The 13,098-nt window shown below is 40.6% G+C and overlaps 1 protein-coding gene across 18 annotated transcripts in view; it reads left to right on the forward strand.

Moving 5' to 3' along the window:
• St7 (suppression of tumorigenicity 7) overlaps positions 1-13,098 on the forward strand; it is a 249,123-nt gene that overhangs the window by 215,298 nt on the left and 20,727 nt on the right. For 11 of the 18 annotated variants that reach the window (XR_868763.3, XR_003956242.1, XR_377291.4 and 8 more), the window contains one exon: positions 12,791-12,941. The exons of 6 other annotated variants lie outside the window; for them this stretch is intronic. Coding sequence is in view for 8 of the 12 variants with exons in the window: in NM_001289624.1 (NP_001276553.1) it covers positions 12,791-12,941 (151 nt within the window). In the remaining 4 variants the exon portion in view is untranslated. The remainder of the gene's footprint in view (positions 1-12,790; positions 12,942-13,098) is intronic. One more of the 18 variants, NM_001289625.1, reaches the window with a different exon arrangement.

The following is a 13,098-nucleotide window of genomic DNA, read 5'->3' on the forward strand; positions in this document are numbered from 1 at the left end:
AGAGAGGGAAGAAGAGAGGAAGGGAGGGAGAGAAAGGGTAAGAGATGGAAAGGAATAAGCCTGTGTAGTACAGCCTTCTTCCTGCTTTTCTTCCTCTGGTCTTGTAGCCTATGGGATGGTGTTAACATTTTCTCTGAAACACTCCTAGGCACTTCTCCAGTAAAGTTAACTAGCAAGATGAACCATTTTAAGTTTACCCTTCACTGACACCCAGGCATATCTCTTAAATCACAGTGGTCACGTTAGGTTCCTCAAGGCTCATGTGCATCATTTTCTTTTAACTGTGTGTGTCCATGTTCATCTGTGTGAGTGCATGTGTATGTGAGTGCACATTTGCTGTTCCCGGGTGCCTTCACCCTTTGGTTGTTGCTGTTTCGTTTATTGTTTTGAGCTAAAGTCTCAGTGGCCTGGAGTTTATATGCTAAGCTGGCTGACCGCTAAGCTCCAAGGATCCACCTGTTTCTCCCCCTCCAGCACTGGGACTGTAAGTGCATGTGGCCAGACTCAGCACTTCACATGGGTTCTGGCGACCAAACTTTGTTCTACTCACTTGTAAGGCAAACTCTTTACTAACTGAGCTAATACCCCAACTCTCACATCCTATTTCCAATACAAAATACAATCTGTTTCCAATAGTCTTAGTCTATCCTTGTTGAAAAGCTCAAGTTCAGAGCCTACACTGAGACTCAACACAAACATTTTCTCTTAAAATCCTTTAAAATAAAATTTAAAAAATTAAGTAACGCACTTTCAGTGGCCCAGAGCAAGTATTCCTATTTCAAGATGTCTAAATAAGAAAACACAGATGAGGAATGGGACCAGTACAAGATTAAAACCTAGGTAAATATTCAATATTGAAACTCCAAGTTTGGTATCTGAATCACATGGTAGCATGAAATGAATTCCCAAGGGCTTTGGCAGTCGAGCCACTACTACCTTTCTGGCTGTAGGCCCAAGGCCCCCTTCTTAGACTGGCTCTGCTCCCAGCCTGTAGATTTCCTTTTCAGATGGGCTTGGGTCCTAGAATCTAACTTCCAAGGGTGTCCTCTCCATTTGACCTCTGGCTCTGTTGTCATAGCTTCACTCTTCACCCTTTGGAGGCCACCTGAAGAGAAGCTGACCCTGACACCCATTACCTGGCCTCCCAGGCTTTTCTTAGAATTGATCATAGAAGCTTTCAGGATCCGTAATTCTTACATTCTGCATATCTATCATAATTAGCACAATGTGGATGATTCCAAAGTCTTCTTCAGTACAAGCTCTCCAGGACTGCAGCTGCAGCAACCTCGAGTGCCTAGACGACTGGAGACAGCTCTTCTCTTAGTGGCTCTGTGCATGGGGAGAGGACTTCTCAAAGACACATTTTTCAGATGAGTTCAAACTTTTATAGCTTTAAGCCTGTGATAAATGAGGTCTGGATAATTTCTAAGATTTCCTCAAAGTACCCTTCTTATTGTCCTTATTCTAGGTATTTAGTTTCCTTTTAATGATCCTGCCATACTTTCTTTGGCCTCAGAGCTATACATGGTTCTTTTATGAGTAAGCTCTAAGCTTTTCTAAAGCTTTCCACTGTGCTGGTGTTTGTTTGTTTGTTTTGTTTTGTTTTTTAAATCACAGTTCTCACTGTAAACTTGGCTAAAATCAGCGAGCAGTAACCATGTCATAACTTGAATTATTGGTGGCCTTGAAATTTCTTCCACTAAAAGATTAAATCTACCACTTTTAAACTCAACTTTGCTTCATTTAGAGTATTAAGGCATGAATAACAAACAATGTCTAGTCCAATTCCTATGATTATAGCCTTTCCTAACTACATTCCCGGGCATTCTCATCTCATGAAGGCTCATCAGAATTGCCTACTATGTTCTGCTTATAGCATTCTAGATCAAACGTTTCCAACTCTTTACCACAAAGCAGTTTCAAAGGCCTCTGAACCACACTGTCAAATATCACAACAATGACCCTGCTTGTCTGGTATGCATTTTCTGCATTAATGTTGCTATCATGCAAAATAATCCGATGGAGCAATTAAAGGGAGAGATTATTTATTTTGGCTAATCAGATTAGGAGGAGCATAGCAGAATGGAGTAGCTTTTATCATGGCAACCCAGAGAGGGAAATGAAGAGGATAAGTGGGAAACCTGGGAGGTAAGAGAATAGAAAGGAGGTAAGAGAATAGTGGGAGAGAAACAGGCAGAGAAATGAATGTGCCCCTGCTGCTCAACTCTCTTCTTTGCTACCTTTATTTTATCAGGGCCCCTAGCCTAGGGGATGTTGCTGCCCACATCCAGGGTAGGTCTTCTCTTCTCAGTTAATCCTCTCTGAACGCTTTCACAGGTAAACCCAGAGATGTGCTTTAGGAATTACCTAAGTGCTTCTCAGTCTGGTCAAACTGACAGCCAGGATCCCCATCAGAGACAGAGCACCTAGGGTCACTTAGTTTCCATCAGTTTCACCTGATTGGTGATTGTACTGTAGGGAGACTCCACCTGTTTACATTTCACAAACTAAGGTTTTAGAATTAACCACAAAACTTTGATACACATACTAAATAGAGGGTACTCCAGACATCTTTTATACACACTCTAGTTCCTAACACTGTAGCAAACATACCTACACACACAAGTTGCATACTTGCTATAAATCCTTCAGCTCCTATTGATGATCCACTAAATCACCACCAAATTCCTGACAGTTCCTTCATAATATTAAGGTAATTAAATTTTTTTTAGTTATTTTTATACCACTCATTTATTTCCTGTAACAATACTGTTAAATGTTCCATATTATCATCTCTGTTACTCAAGTGAGGGAACTAAATCCAAAATGTGTGAATTATATAGGGAGAAGCCTCTGGAGGAAGGACATTCCCAGCCCTGGGCTAGAAAGTTCAAGGTTAGGGGCAGGCCTGCCAGGAAGGATACTGGGAGAACCTGGAGGCCAGGCCTGCTTTGATATGTAAACTATGCACCTCAGTCTCTTGTCAAACACTCCTAAAGCTGCAACCCTTTAATACAGTTCCCCACGTTGGTGCACCCCAATCATAAAAGTGTTTCATTGCTACTTCGTAACTGTGATTTTGCTACTCTTGTGAATCATAATTTAAATATCAGATATGCAGGATATCTAAAGGGGTCACGAGCCACAGGTCGAGAACTGCTTGAGTTTGAGTGTTGGTGTGATACTCAACCCAGCCCCAGAATATGCAGAATGAACAAAGCATCTTCTCAGCCCTGAAGCCCTCAAGCATGCTGACCCTAACAGTTGAACCTTGGCAGACTAGAAAGTGTGGCTGGGAAGGCCCCCAAGCCCTGTGTTCTCTGCTGTCCCAGCACTGTCCCTGACTGCTCAGCTTACACTTGACCACTCACAGTAGTTTAGCTTCCAAGGGAAGGAAGCATGGAAATGAAAACCAACATTCTCCCTCGCGCAGAAATCTTGGAGACCTTAATTAATAAACAAGGCCAGAGTTCTTCCAGCTGAAAGTGAAGAGTCGACTAACCCAGCATGCGCAGTCAGCTTCCCGGTGTGTGCTAGTGAGTGGGACAATCAGCTTAGGAAATGCAAAGATTTGCTTCCCACACACTTCCAGAGGTTTGGGCCTGTTGGCTGTCCATTAGATCTGTGGTGCAGCATAGATTTCAGCAGAAGTTTATGGAGGAGGAAACTGCCTATCTAATAGGTACAGGGAAACAGACAGAAAGGAGACACCTGGCCCTGGGGACATTTCATAGCCAGTCTACAGTACCCAGCAGCACAAACCACCTATGCATCTAGTCTAAAGAACGTACAACAGATGTCCAGGGGCCACCACTACCTCGGAAACTCTCAAGTGACTGACCCCCACCCATAGAACTGGAGGTGCCACAACTGCTTTGAACAGCATAGACAGGCTGAGGAGCCATGGCTAGCTCCCTGCAGTGAGAAATAATATGGATGGAATACTCAAGAGAAATCACAAACAGCCATAGGGGAAAACTTTTGTCTTAATTTTTCCTGATGTTCCTTCCTCACAGAGAAGGATGCTTACCGTATCACTGAAACTCAATTTACCCACAGGACAGCCTGATGGAAGGACTTCACCTAATTGATAACTAAGTTTTTAATCAAACTCTGCATATTAAGATGTGAGAAAATTTTAAAAAGGATTAAATTTATGACAGAAATGCATTACCTTCAAAAATCACTATTTCTTTCAAAAAGTTCATCTATTGTCAATTTAAAAATTCATTTCACAGTGATTTCAAGAGGGATGTGAAGGAAAAATATCTCAGTATATATGCTAATGAGGTGACTGCACTCATTGTTAGGATGATGGGAACTCTACTTCATGTATACTCTAAAGCAATCCTCTCTTTATATCTTGGTAAAGCTGATTGACAGAGGATAAAAATCGCTTTTTAATCCAATTTAGGAAACAATGTGTAGTGAGTTTTAGCATTTAAAGATGCCTGAAGCATGGAAGCAGAATTCAAAATATGCTGCCAGATTGTGATATTGTATATCAGTGGTATATTGCAGAAATATTATTTCAGTATACATTTCTTCGAGCCATATTTTGTTCCAGAGTCATTTTTGCAAGAAAGTAAGGAGATATGTTGTAGAAGCAAAACCCAAAGGAAAAGGAACAGAAAACAGTTTTAAAGTCAGATTTCTCAAGCATAGAAAGTCCCTAAGGAGTCCTTTCTAACAAAGCATGTTGCTCATGTTGGTACTGCACCTTGGAAGGTCTCTCCAGCCAAGGGCTCCAAAGTTGCCCCGACCTCAGCCAACAGATCCTATGGCTTCTTCTTAGCCCTCATCCTGTTTTTGGTTTTGTTTTGTCTTGTTTTGTTTGTTTTTGTTTTGTTTTGGCGTGGTTTTGTTTTTGTTTTATCTTGTTTTGCTTTGCTTTTTCTCCTCCGCCTTTGGTTCCTCTGGCAGACCTTCACGCTTCTTCATTAGGAACTGTTGGACATTAACCCAGTGCATCTTGCATGTTTTGCTGGAGCAGTGAGTCACAGCACCCAGCCTCCAGCCACTTCTTACATCTAGAGGTAGCCCCAACCCCACGCCACTTCTACCCCTGAGTCCCAGACACACTCCTCTGTGTCCTTTTTACTTATTCATGCTGGTTTTGGGGAGAGCCCTTTCTTCTCATGCTTAAAACTCTCCTGTAGAATTTCATAGGTTCCAGAGCTCAGCTCCTGCCTGTCTTCCCAAACTTCTTTTCTAGACTTTAGACTTCACACCTGACTCCCACAGGCCATCTGTCTAGGAAAGTTCTGCAGATACTTTAGACTCCGCTTGTCACCTTCCCACTGCGAACACACTTCTTCAAGCCCCCTGCCCCCGTGTTGAAATCCCAGCTGAGGACCTTACATTAGTCTGTGTTCCTAAGTGGCAACATTCCCAGCCTCACCCAGCTCCTCCTTCCACTTCATGTTCTGTGAGACACTTAAGTCCCAGTCCTAAGTCCCTTTCTCTTCCACTCATTTCCCCTTGGCTATGTCTATAACTTTCTAAGGATTTTCTAACTTCTGCTTCTTCCCTGCCTGTTGGTCTGGCATGTGTTCCCCTCCCCCATTTCTCTCAAAGTCTTATTCTCTCTAGGCCATTGCAGTGCCTTGGATCACTTTAGAAGCTATAATGTGTCTGCAAACTGCTTTCAGCTCTCTCTCCACATAACCCAGGTTTTTTCTTCACCGTAGAGTCAACATAGTATTTTGATTGCTTGTTTTCCCTTTGAATAGAGTAGTCTGTGTCTGAAAGTTTGGAAAATATAGAGTAATCCCATGATAGAGGACACATTCTGAAGGATGTCTTGAGTGGTGTTTTCTTATTTCCCTTCCTCGGATAGTAGCAGAAAGCATCAAGATAGAGTTCTTGATGCAAGTTCTGTCCTGTGCAACTTGTGCAGCCATGAGTTAGCTACTGAACCTCCTAAGCCCCCAGTTTTCCTATGAGTCTCTGGGGTTATGCTTGTTATGTGTTGATGTAGGCAGTTACTCTGATGATAATGTTCACACTTCACCAGAGCCTAAGTACTACCTATTCCCTTTGTTGCTCCAGGGCCATTGTCTAGCCTCACTTCTGGTCTTGGCATCTCTGCACACCCACGTTTGTCGTTCTTGCTCATTTCATCTTACTGTTGTGTCATCCCATTTCTGTAAACCTCTACAGACAGTTGTGTCTGTTTATGTCATTGTTGCTAAGTATGTTCTACTTTCTTTGCATAGGCATGATCTTGCTCCTCCTCCTTCTCTCCCACACAAAGGTTATGGAGGATCAAAGATCAAGGTAGAAGCATAGCATGATTTGCATTCATGCCCTTGGGGTAGTTTTTGGGCACTTTGTCTTGGGGCATCCTGTACATACTACAAGATCTGTGTGTTTGAGATACGGTGTGCATACTGTTCTATCTTTCCTTGAGCCTTTACATAGTTTTATGTCTGTTCTTTTGGAGGACTTGGTGTGTCCTTCTATATCTTTATATAAGTTGTGGCTAATCCCATGTCTATGAACCTGAAAACATCGTGGGTATGTCCATCTCTGTCCCTAAGGCCTACCCTACTTTGGCACTTTCATATTTCTCCTTAGGATATACTGTCAGAACGACAAATGAAGGAAAGTCACTGATGAATGGGTGAGCAGGCCGGGGAGACGCAGATACCTGTGACCATAGATGAAGATTTGTTTGTTTATTCAGACTTGCTTTATGCTTATTTCCTTGTTGGTCAATTGGTGCCCCCAGTAGCCAGATCAAGTGCTGTGATAAAACTACTCATGGGTTTAACCTAGAAACTGACTCAGTTATGTGTGGGAATTCTCCAGGATAACAGAACTCTTCTTTACAATTACGTGAGAATTTCACCTTTTATTGACTAGTAAAATGATCTGCTGTCCAGTGAATGTGTATGCACAGGTGTTTCTCCATTGGTACTTTGTAGAAGTTTTCCATATCATCATATCTCATTTCTAAACTTTGACACTATGGTACTTTGAATAGGAATGACCGCTATAGATTCATGTGTTTGAATACTTGGCCATAAGGAGTGGCACTATGAGGAGGTGTGACCTTGTTGGAGTAGGTGTGGCCTGTGGAAGGAAGAGCAAAGAAACTGGGCAACATAACCAGACTCATGGCCATACTGTAGAGCAGGATTCTAAGCAGCAATCCATAAAGGCAGGCGGCAGGCAGAAGCAGGCAACACAGGGTCCCTGGCATGGATGCCTCCTTCTGCATGACAAGAATGGCTGAATGAACCACAGTTCCTGGAGATACTTTATCTTATTACATGCATGCTGCTGAGAGAAAGGAGCAGTCAACAATGAACTTCAGCATATGTTGCTTCTATATCAATGTCACTTTTTTACATTTGAATATGTGTTTTATTGAGGAGAATTTCAAATATGAGACTACTAGATTTATATCATCTTTCCCCTCCCAGCTCTCCCCTTGAACTCCTCTATTCCCCAGGTCTGTCCACTTCCTTCTTTACTTTATGTATATGTGTGTGCTTGATTGCATGTTTTTACGTGCAGCATGAACCTGCAGGAGCTGGCACAGAGCAGAAGAGGGCATAAATTCCCTGGAACTGGAGTTGCAGGTGACTGGGAGGCAGTGTGGGCTCTGGCAGCAAAGCTGAGGACCCTGCAAGTGCAGGAAGTACTCTTACTGCTGATCCATATGTATACAGGAAAGTAATAATATAGGAAAGTGATAAAGGAAAATAATAATGATTATTACAAAAATTATGGAAATTTGAACACAAAAGAAATTAATCTCCCATAATAGTAAATATTTAGCTATTCTTAACTTTTATCCTCATGTCTTCCAATGCTTTTTAATATCCAAACATAATTTTTATTATCAAAACAATCTGCTATGTATAGTATGACAGACTGTTTTTTTTATTTAGCAAAATATCATAACATTTTCTATGCTAATAAATATTTTTCTGCTGTTGGGCTTTGGAGAGTAACTTGATAGCTGTCATATTAAGGTGCTGGAATTTAATTACCCTGTTCTTTCATATTTTTATCCCTATATTTTGCTGATGGTTTTCATATGATTAATGGTGTTGGTATTGAACATTCCAGAAATGTGAACAAATTAATTCCTTTGCATTAGTATCTATGTGAAGGATAACTTGGGAGTTGTTTTTCCTCAAGTTACTATAGAGTTTTATACCTTGAAAAGGGAAACCTTGGCAGTCTGTCACTTGGAGTGGTTTCTGTGGCAGCTTTCCTCTAAATGAGCCAGCTCTTCTTCATGCCTGCGGGAGCAGGCACCACTCATTCACACACGAGAGCCCTCTGCTTCCCTATGCTCTGGCTTTACGTGCTAATGTATCAGGCATAAGGAACACAATTCTGACACAAATTGACTTTGAAAAGTTGCTTCCGAAACCTTTAGAAGTGCTGTTCTTCAACTAGTGTGGTTGAGAATCTGGGAAGGATGTTAGAGGTAGGATGCAGGCAAGATAGCACAGAATGCTGACTTAGCTAATAGAAACCCAGTCGCTAATACAGACAGGCAGAGCATGTGCTCTGATTTGCAAAGTACAGTTAGCCTAATTGATTTCTGCATACTTGTGGATAGGGATCTGCCCTCTTCCATTTATTTTCCTCTTGACAAGTAGGATGTGAAATGTTGTTCCATGCCTTTCTAATTTAAATGTTGCACATGTTGAGACCTGATATTGCCAGCCGTTTTAAGCTTGGCCCCAAACACAGCACATTGTTGTTATTAGCCTTCATCAGTTGGTTACAGCCAACATTCTATTTGGAACTATAAGAAGTATAAATCTCCGTTATAGACATAACCTATTCCTGCCATAAAACAGATATAGCGAGAATGCCGGGCTAAGTCTCCTGGGTGAATTGCTTTTGTTGCCCTCATTACTCTGACTAGGTCAGGAGTGCTTACTTTGAGACTGTTCTTGGGAAATAATGTTTGAATTTAAGTTAGCATATGTATGTTAAAGGTGCTTTAAAGGGAGTATCGAGACAAATTAAGATCAAGACAGCAAAGTTTATGTTCTTGAGGATTTTGTGATTGAGCTGACAAAGGGGCACATATAAGCCTGGTGCTGTAGAGAGCATATCCATGCGTCAAGAACAGAGGAGCTTAGAGGGGAGCAGGGCATCACCTCACAGCCTATACTGTGGACTATGTGTGCTGTCCCTGGAGACACGGGCCTGCATCCCAAGGACACCAAGGAACCATTCTGTCTCCCTAACACTTACTACCTTTTGTCAAGGGCATGTAGATATCCTGGTGGTCAACAATTCTTTTAAAATTACATTTTGTTTTATTATTTATTATAGTTTTATTATAATGCATATTTATTTTCAATGAGTATATGTTCCTAACAAAGGGTATTTGTATATTTTTTCTTATTGTTTGAGAAATCTGTGTATCTATACAATGTGATTTTTTTAAATATAATTTTAAATTTTCTTGAAAATACAATTTTTTGTACAACATACTCTGAGCATAATTTATCCTCTCCCAGCTCCTTCAAGATCTTCCCACCTTCCTAACTACTCATCCATACCACTTTTTCTCTCTACTAGAAAACAAATAGGCAAATCCAGAATAGGACAAAACTACAAGAAAAAAAAAGAGCCAAAGAAAAAGTGTAAGAAACATGTTCAGATGCAGAAACATGCATACACTTGCACACATAGAAATCCTATTTAAAAAAAAATTGGAGACCATTCTATGTAAGCAAAAGATCTGTAAGGTCAAAATGTGCCCAGATAAGGCATTATGAAACAAAAACCCTCCAAAAATAACATTGAGTTTGTTCTATGTTGACCATTTGAGCACCCTGCCTTTAAGTGTGGTTTTATACCCAGTGAGAGTACATTAGAGAAAATTAATTTTTCTTTTGCAAATGATTGTCAATTGGAGATAGCTTCTGGGTTAAGGATGGGAGCCCATGTCTACCTGAACATCTCTGCACAGGGACTCCTTCTGGCTTACAGTGCAAGCCCTGTGCATGCTGCCACAGTCTTCTAGTTCACATCTGCATCAGCTCTGACTATAAGGCCTTGTTTCCTTGGTGTCATCCATGCCTACTGGTTCTTACAATCCTTCGACCTCCTCCTCTGCAAAGTTCCCTGAACTTCAAAGGGATTTGATGGAGATGTACCATTTAGGATTGAGTGTTCCAAGGTCTCTCACTACACATAGTCCATCTGTGGATCTTTTTGTTCCCATCTGCTTCTGGAGAAAGCGTCTCTGATGATGGTCAAGTGGGACACTGGTCTATGAGGATAGAAGAATGTCTTTAGGAGTGATTTTATTGCTATGGTCCTTTAGCAGGACAGTAGTATTTGGTAATTTCTGTAGGTCCATGGCCTATCTAGCCTCAGGTTCTTGGCCACTGGAGCAGTGACAGATGTGTTTCATCTCATAACGTGGGCCTTAAATCCAGTCACACAGTGGTTGGTTACTCCAACAACTTTTGTGCCCTAATTGCATGTGTTTAAAATAATTGGTGGCTGGGTTAGTATTTACCTGTATCTTCTGATGGTGTGCAAAGTACCGTTGAGTACCATGAATACTAGACAGTAGGAGGATAAGCTCTAAGTGGGCACCACCTTGACTTCTCTGTGTTCACTGAGTTATTACAATGTGATTTTAATTGAAGTCATTCCCACTCCCTCTACTTCAATTCCTTTCTTACCTCCCCCCACCATATCTTCTCCCAACATCATGTCTGTGTTATGGGGTTTTGTTTTGTTAGGTTTTGTTTTTCTTATTTTTTCTCCCATTAAATCTGATCAGTGCTGCGAGTATGTATACGGGTCACGGCATCTACTGAAGCACGGATAGCTTCTCGGAAGGGAGCCCCATCCTTGAAGAAAAGTCATTCTTTTACCATTCATCAATTTCCAGTAGTTGCACATCTAGGGCTGAGACTCTCTGATCACCTCCCATCTCCATGTTGGGATGTTTGTTTGGTTTGATCTTGCGCACGTACAACTGTTGTGAGCTTATGTGTCCAACTGCCCTGTTCTGGACAGACTATTTTCATGTAGTATTTTTGCCTCTGGCTCTATAATCTTTCTGCTGCCCTTTCTTTGCCCATAACCTTAGGAGCAGGGGTGCTGTAGATGTCACATTTAGGGCTTAGAACTGCAGACTCTCATTCTCTGAATGTTGACCAATTGTGAGTCTCTCTGTGAATTCATATACTGATAAAAGAAGATTGTCCATTGAGGGTTGACACGCTAATTTATTGCTTTAAAGATAAGTCATTATGAGTGAATTAAATATACATTTAGGAGAATAATAATAGTAGGTTCTCCGCTAGGGCCTATGGCCTATCTAGTCATAGGTACTTAGCCCTGTAATAGTGCTAGGTTGAGTTCCATCTAAAAACTGGTCTAGTTATTTGCAGTTTTGGAAAAAAAATCTTTAATAATGTGAATGTTCTTTCAAATTTCCAGTGCAGTAGTCATTAGCCACATGCAGTATTTGAGGACTCAACATATGGATAGTAGAATCAAACTGAATTTTTATGTTCTTTAATTTTAATTAAAGTAACTACATAACCACCACTTTAGGCCCTTGCCTGGACAGTTGGTAATTTTCTGAGCCCTCCACTGGGGTTATCTCTGCTGTGTATTCTAGTTTGCTTTCAACCTACAAATAGGAAAATACCCACTAAATTTATCCTTATGTCTTCCTATTGCTGAAGGTCCTTTAGCCCAAGAGAAAATGTGTAATGAAGCAGTTTTAAGAGATTTTCCTAGTGCTAGAAGTAAGAAGAAAAGTAGATTACACTTTCCCTCGGCCCCCATCTGATTCCATGCCACCGTGAAATGTTCCACTCTACCTCAGTTGACTAAACCAACTTATCATATTTAGTTTCAAGATTCATATAGCATCTTCCTCATTTTTGACTAGTTGGCAGTATAGTTGTGAATGATTACTAAAATCTCAGATCAAGATCTTATTCTCATTAGATAAGATTTGTTCCTCATTAGTTTTGCTCAAGATTACTGATGGTAGCAAAACGGTCTCCCTGTGCTTTCTTACTCTGAAACTGTGTAACTAGTGTTGTCCATAGCACGATATGAGTTCTAGATGTTTGAGGATGATTGATAGTCTTGGGGGCTTATAAGACTATTACTAGCATTATGTAACTTATAGTGGAATCTATTAAAATAACAGAATCATGAAGGGATAGCCAGCTGTATCTGAGTATAAAGTATGCCCTTTATATTTATCTTATAGGTAATTTAATTATGTTTTGATTATAACTATAGTGCTAGTTGGATTGATAGCATTACTTTCTATTGATAGCATTACTTACTATTGTTCCCACATACCAATAGTTCTTTCACAAAACAATGTCCTTTTTTATATACCTGTATAGAAAAAAAGATACATGGTTAGTGTTCCCAATGCCAAATCTCTTTAATGCAGGTGGTTCACATAACTGCTTGACTTCATATGTCTGCTTCGTGTATTTTCATTGTGGTTATAAAATTATATAAAATCATTGTCTCCTCTACATTTTTCCTTTACCTGCTTGAGCCTATATTAATTTTTTTTGATTAGAGTATTTCAGCCTACAAGTCTTCATGGAAGGAAACAAATACAAAGCTAATCAGCTGTCCACCAACTCTGAATATTGCTGGGGCTATCAATAGCCTTCAAATGTAGCCATGAGGTTGGAGGTTTGATGAATGTTTGTGAATGGTGGTTTTAGGGAAGCCAGCCTATTTCAGTGTTGAATTCATAATCACTGTATAGTAACACATCTGTCTCCTGCTGTTTTAATTTCAGTATCTACTAGAAATGAAAAGCTTAATCCTCCCACCAGAACACATCCTGAAGAGAGGAGACAGTGAAGCGATAGCATATGCATTCTTTCATCTTGCACACTGGAAGAGGGTGGAAGGGGCTTTGAATCTCTTGCATTGTACGTGGGAAGGCAGTAAGTAATTTTTTTTCTTTGAACAATCTTTAAGAACATGGAGTGCTAGAACTGTTTATGCCTCAACAGTTCATGATGAACAATGAGAATTGGCAAGTCTGTTTTTTGTTTGATGCTCCGGATCCCCAGAGATAGGGGTGTTGCTCTTGTGGTGCCA

Source organism: Mus musculus, chromosome 6 (genome assembly GCF_000001635.26).
Source record: "Mus musculus strain C57BL/6J chromosome 6, GRCm38.p6 C57BL/6J".
In the NCBI taxonomy this organism is placed as follows: Eukaryota; Metazoa; Chordata; class Mammalia; order Rodentia; family Muridae; genus Mus; species Mus musculus.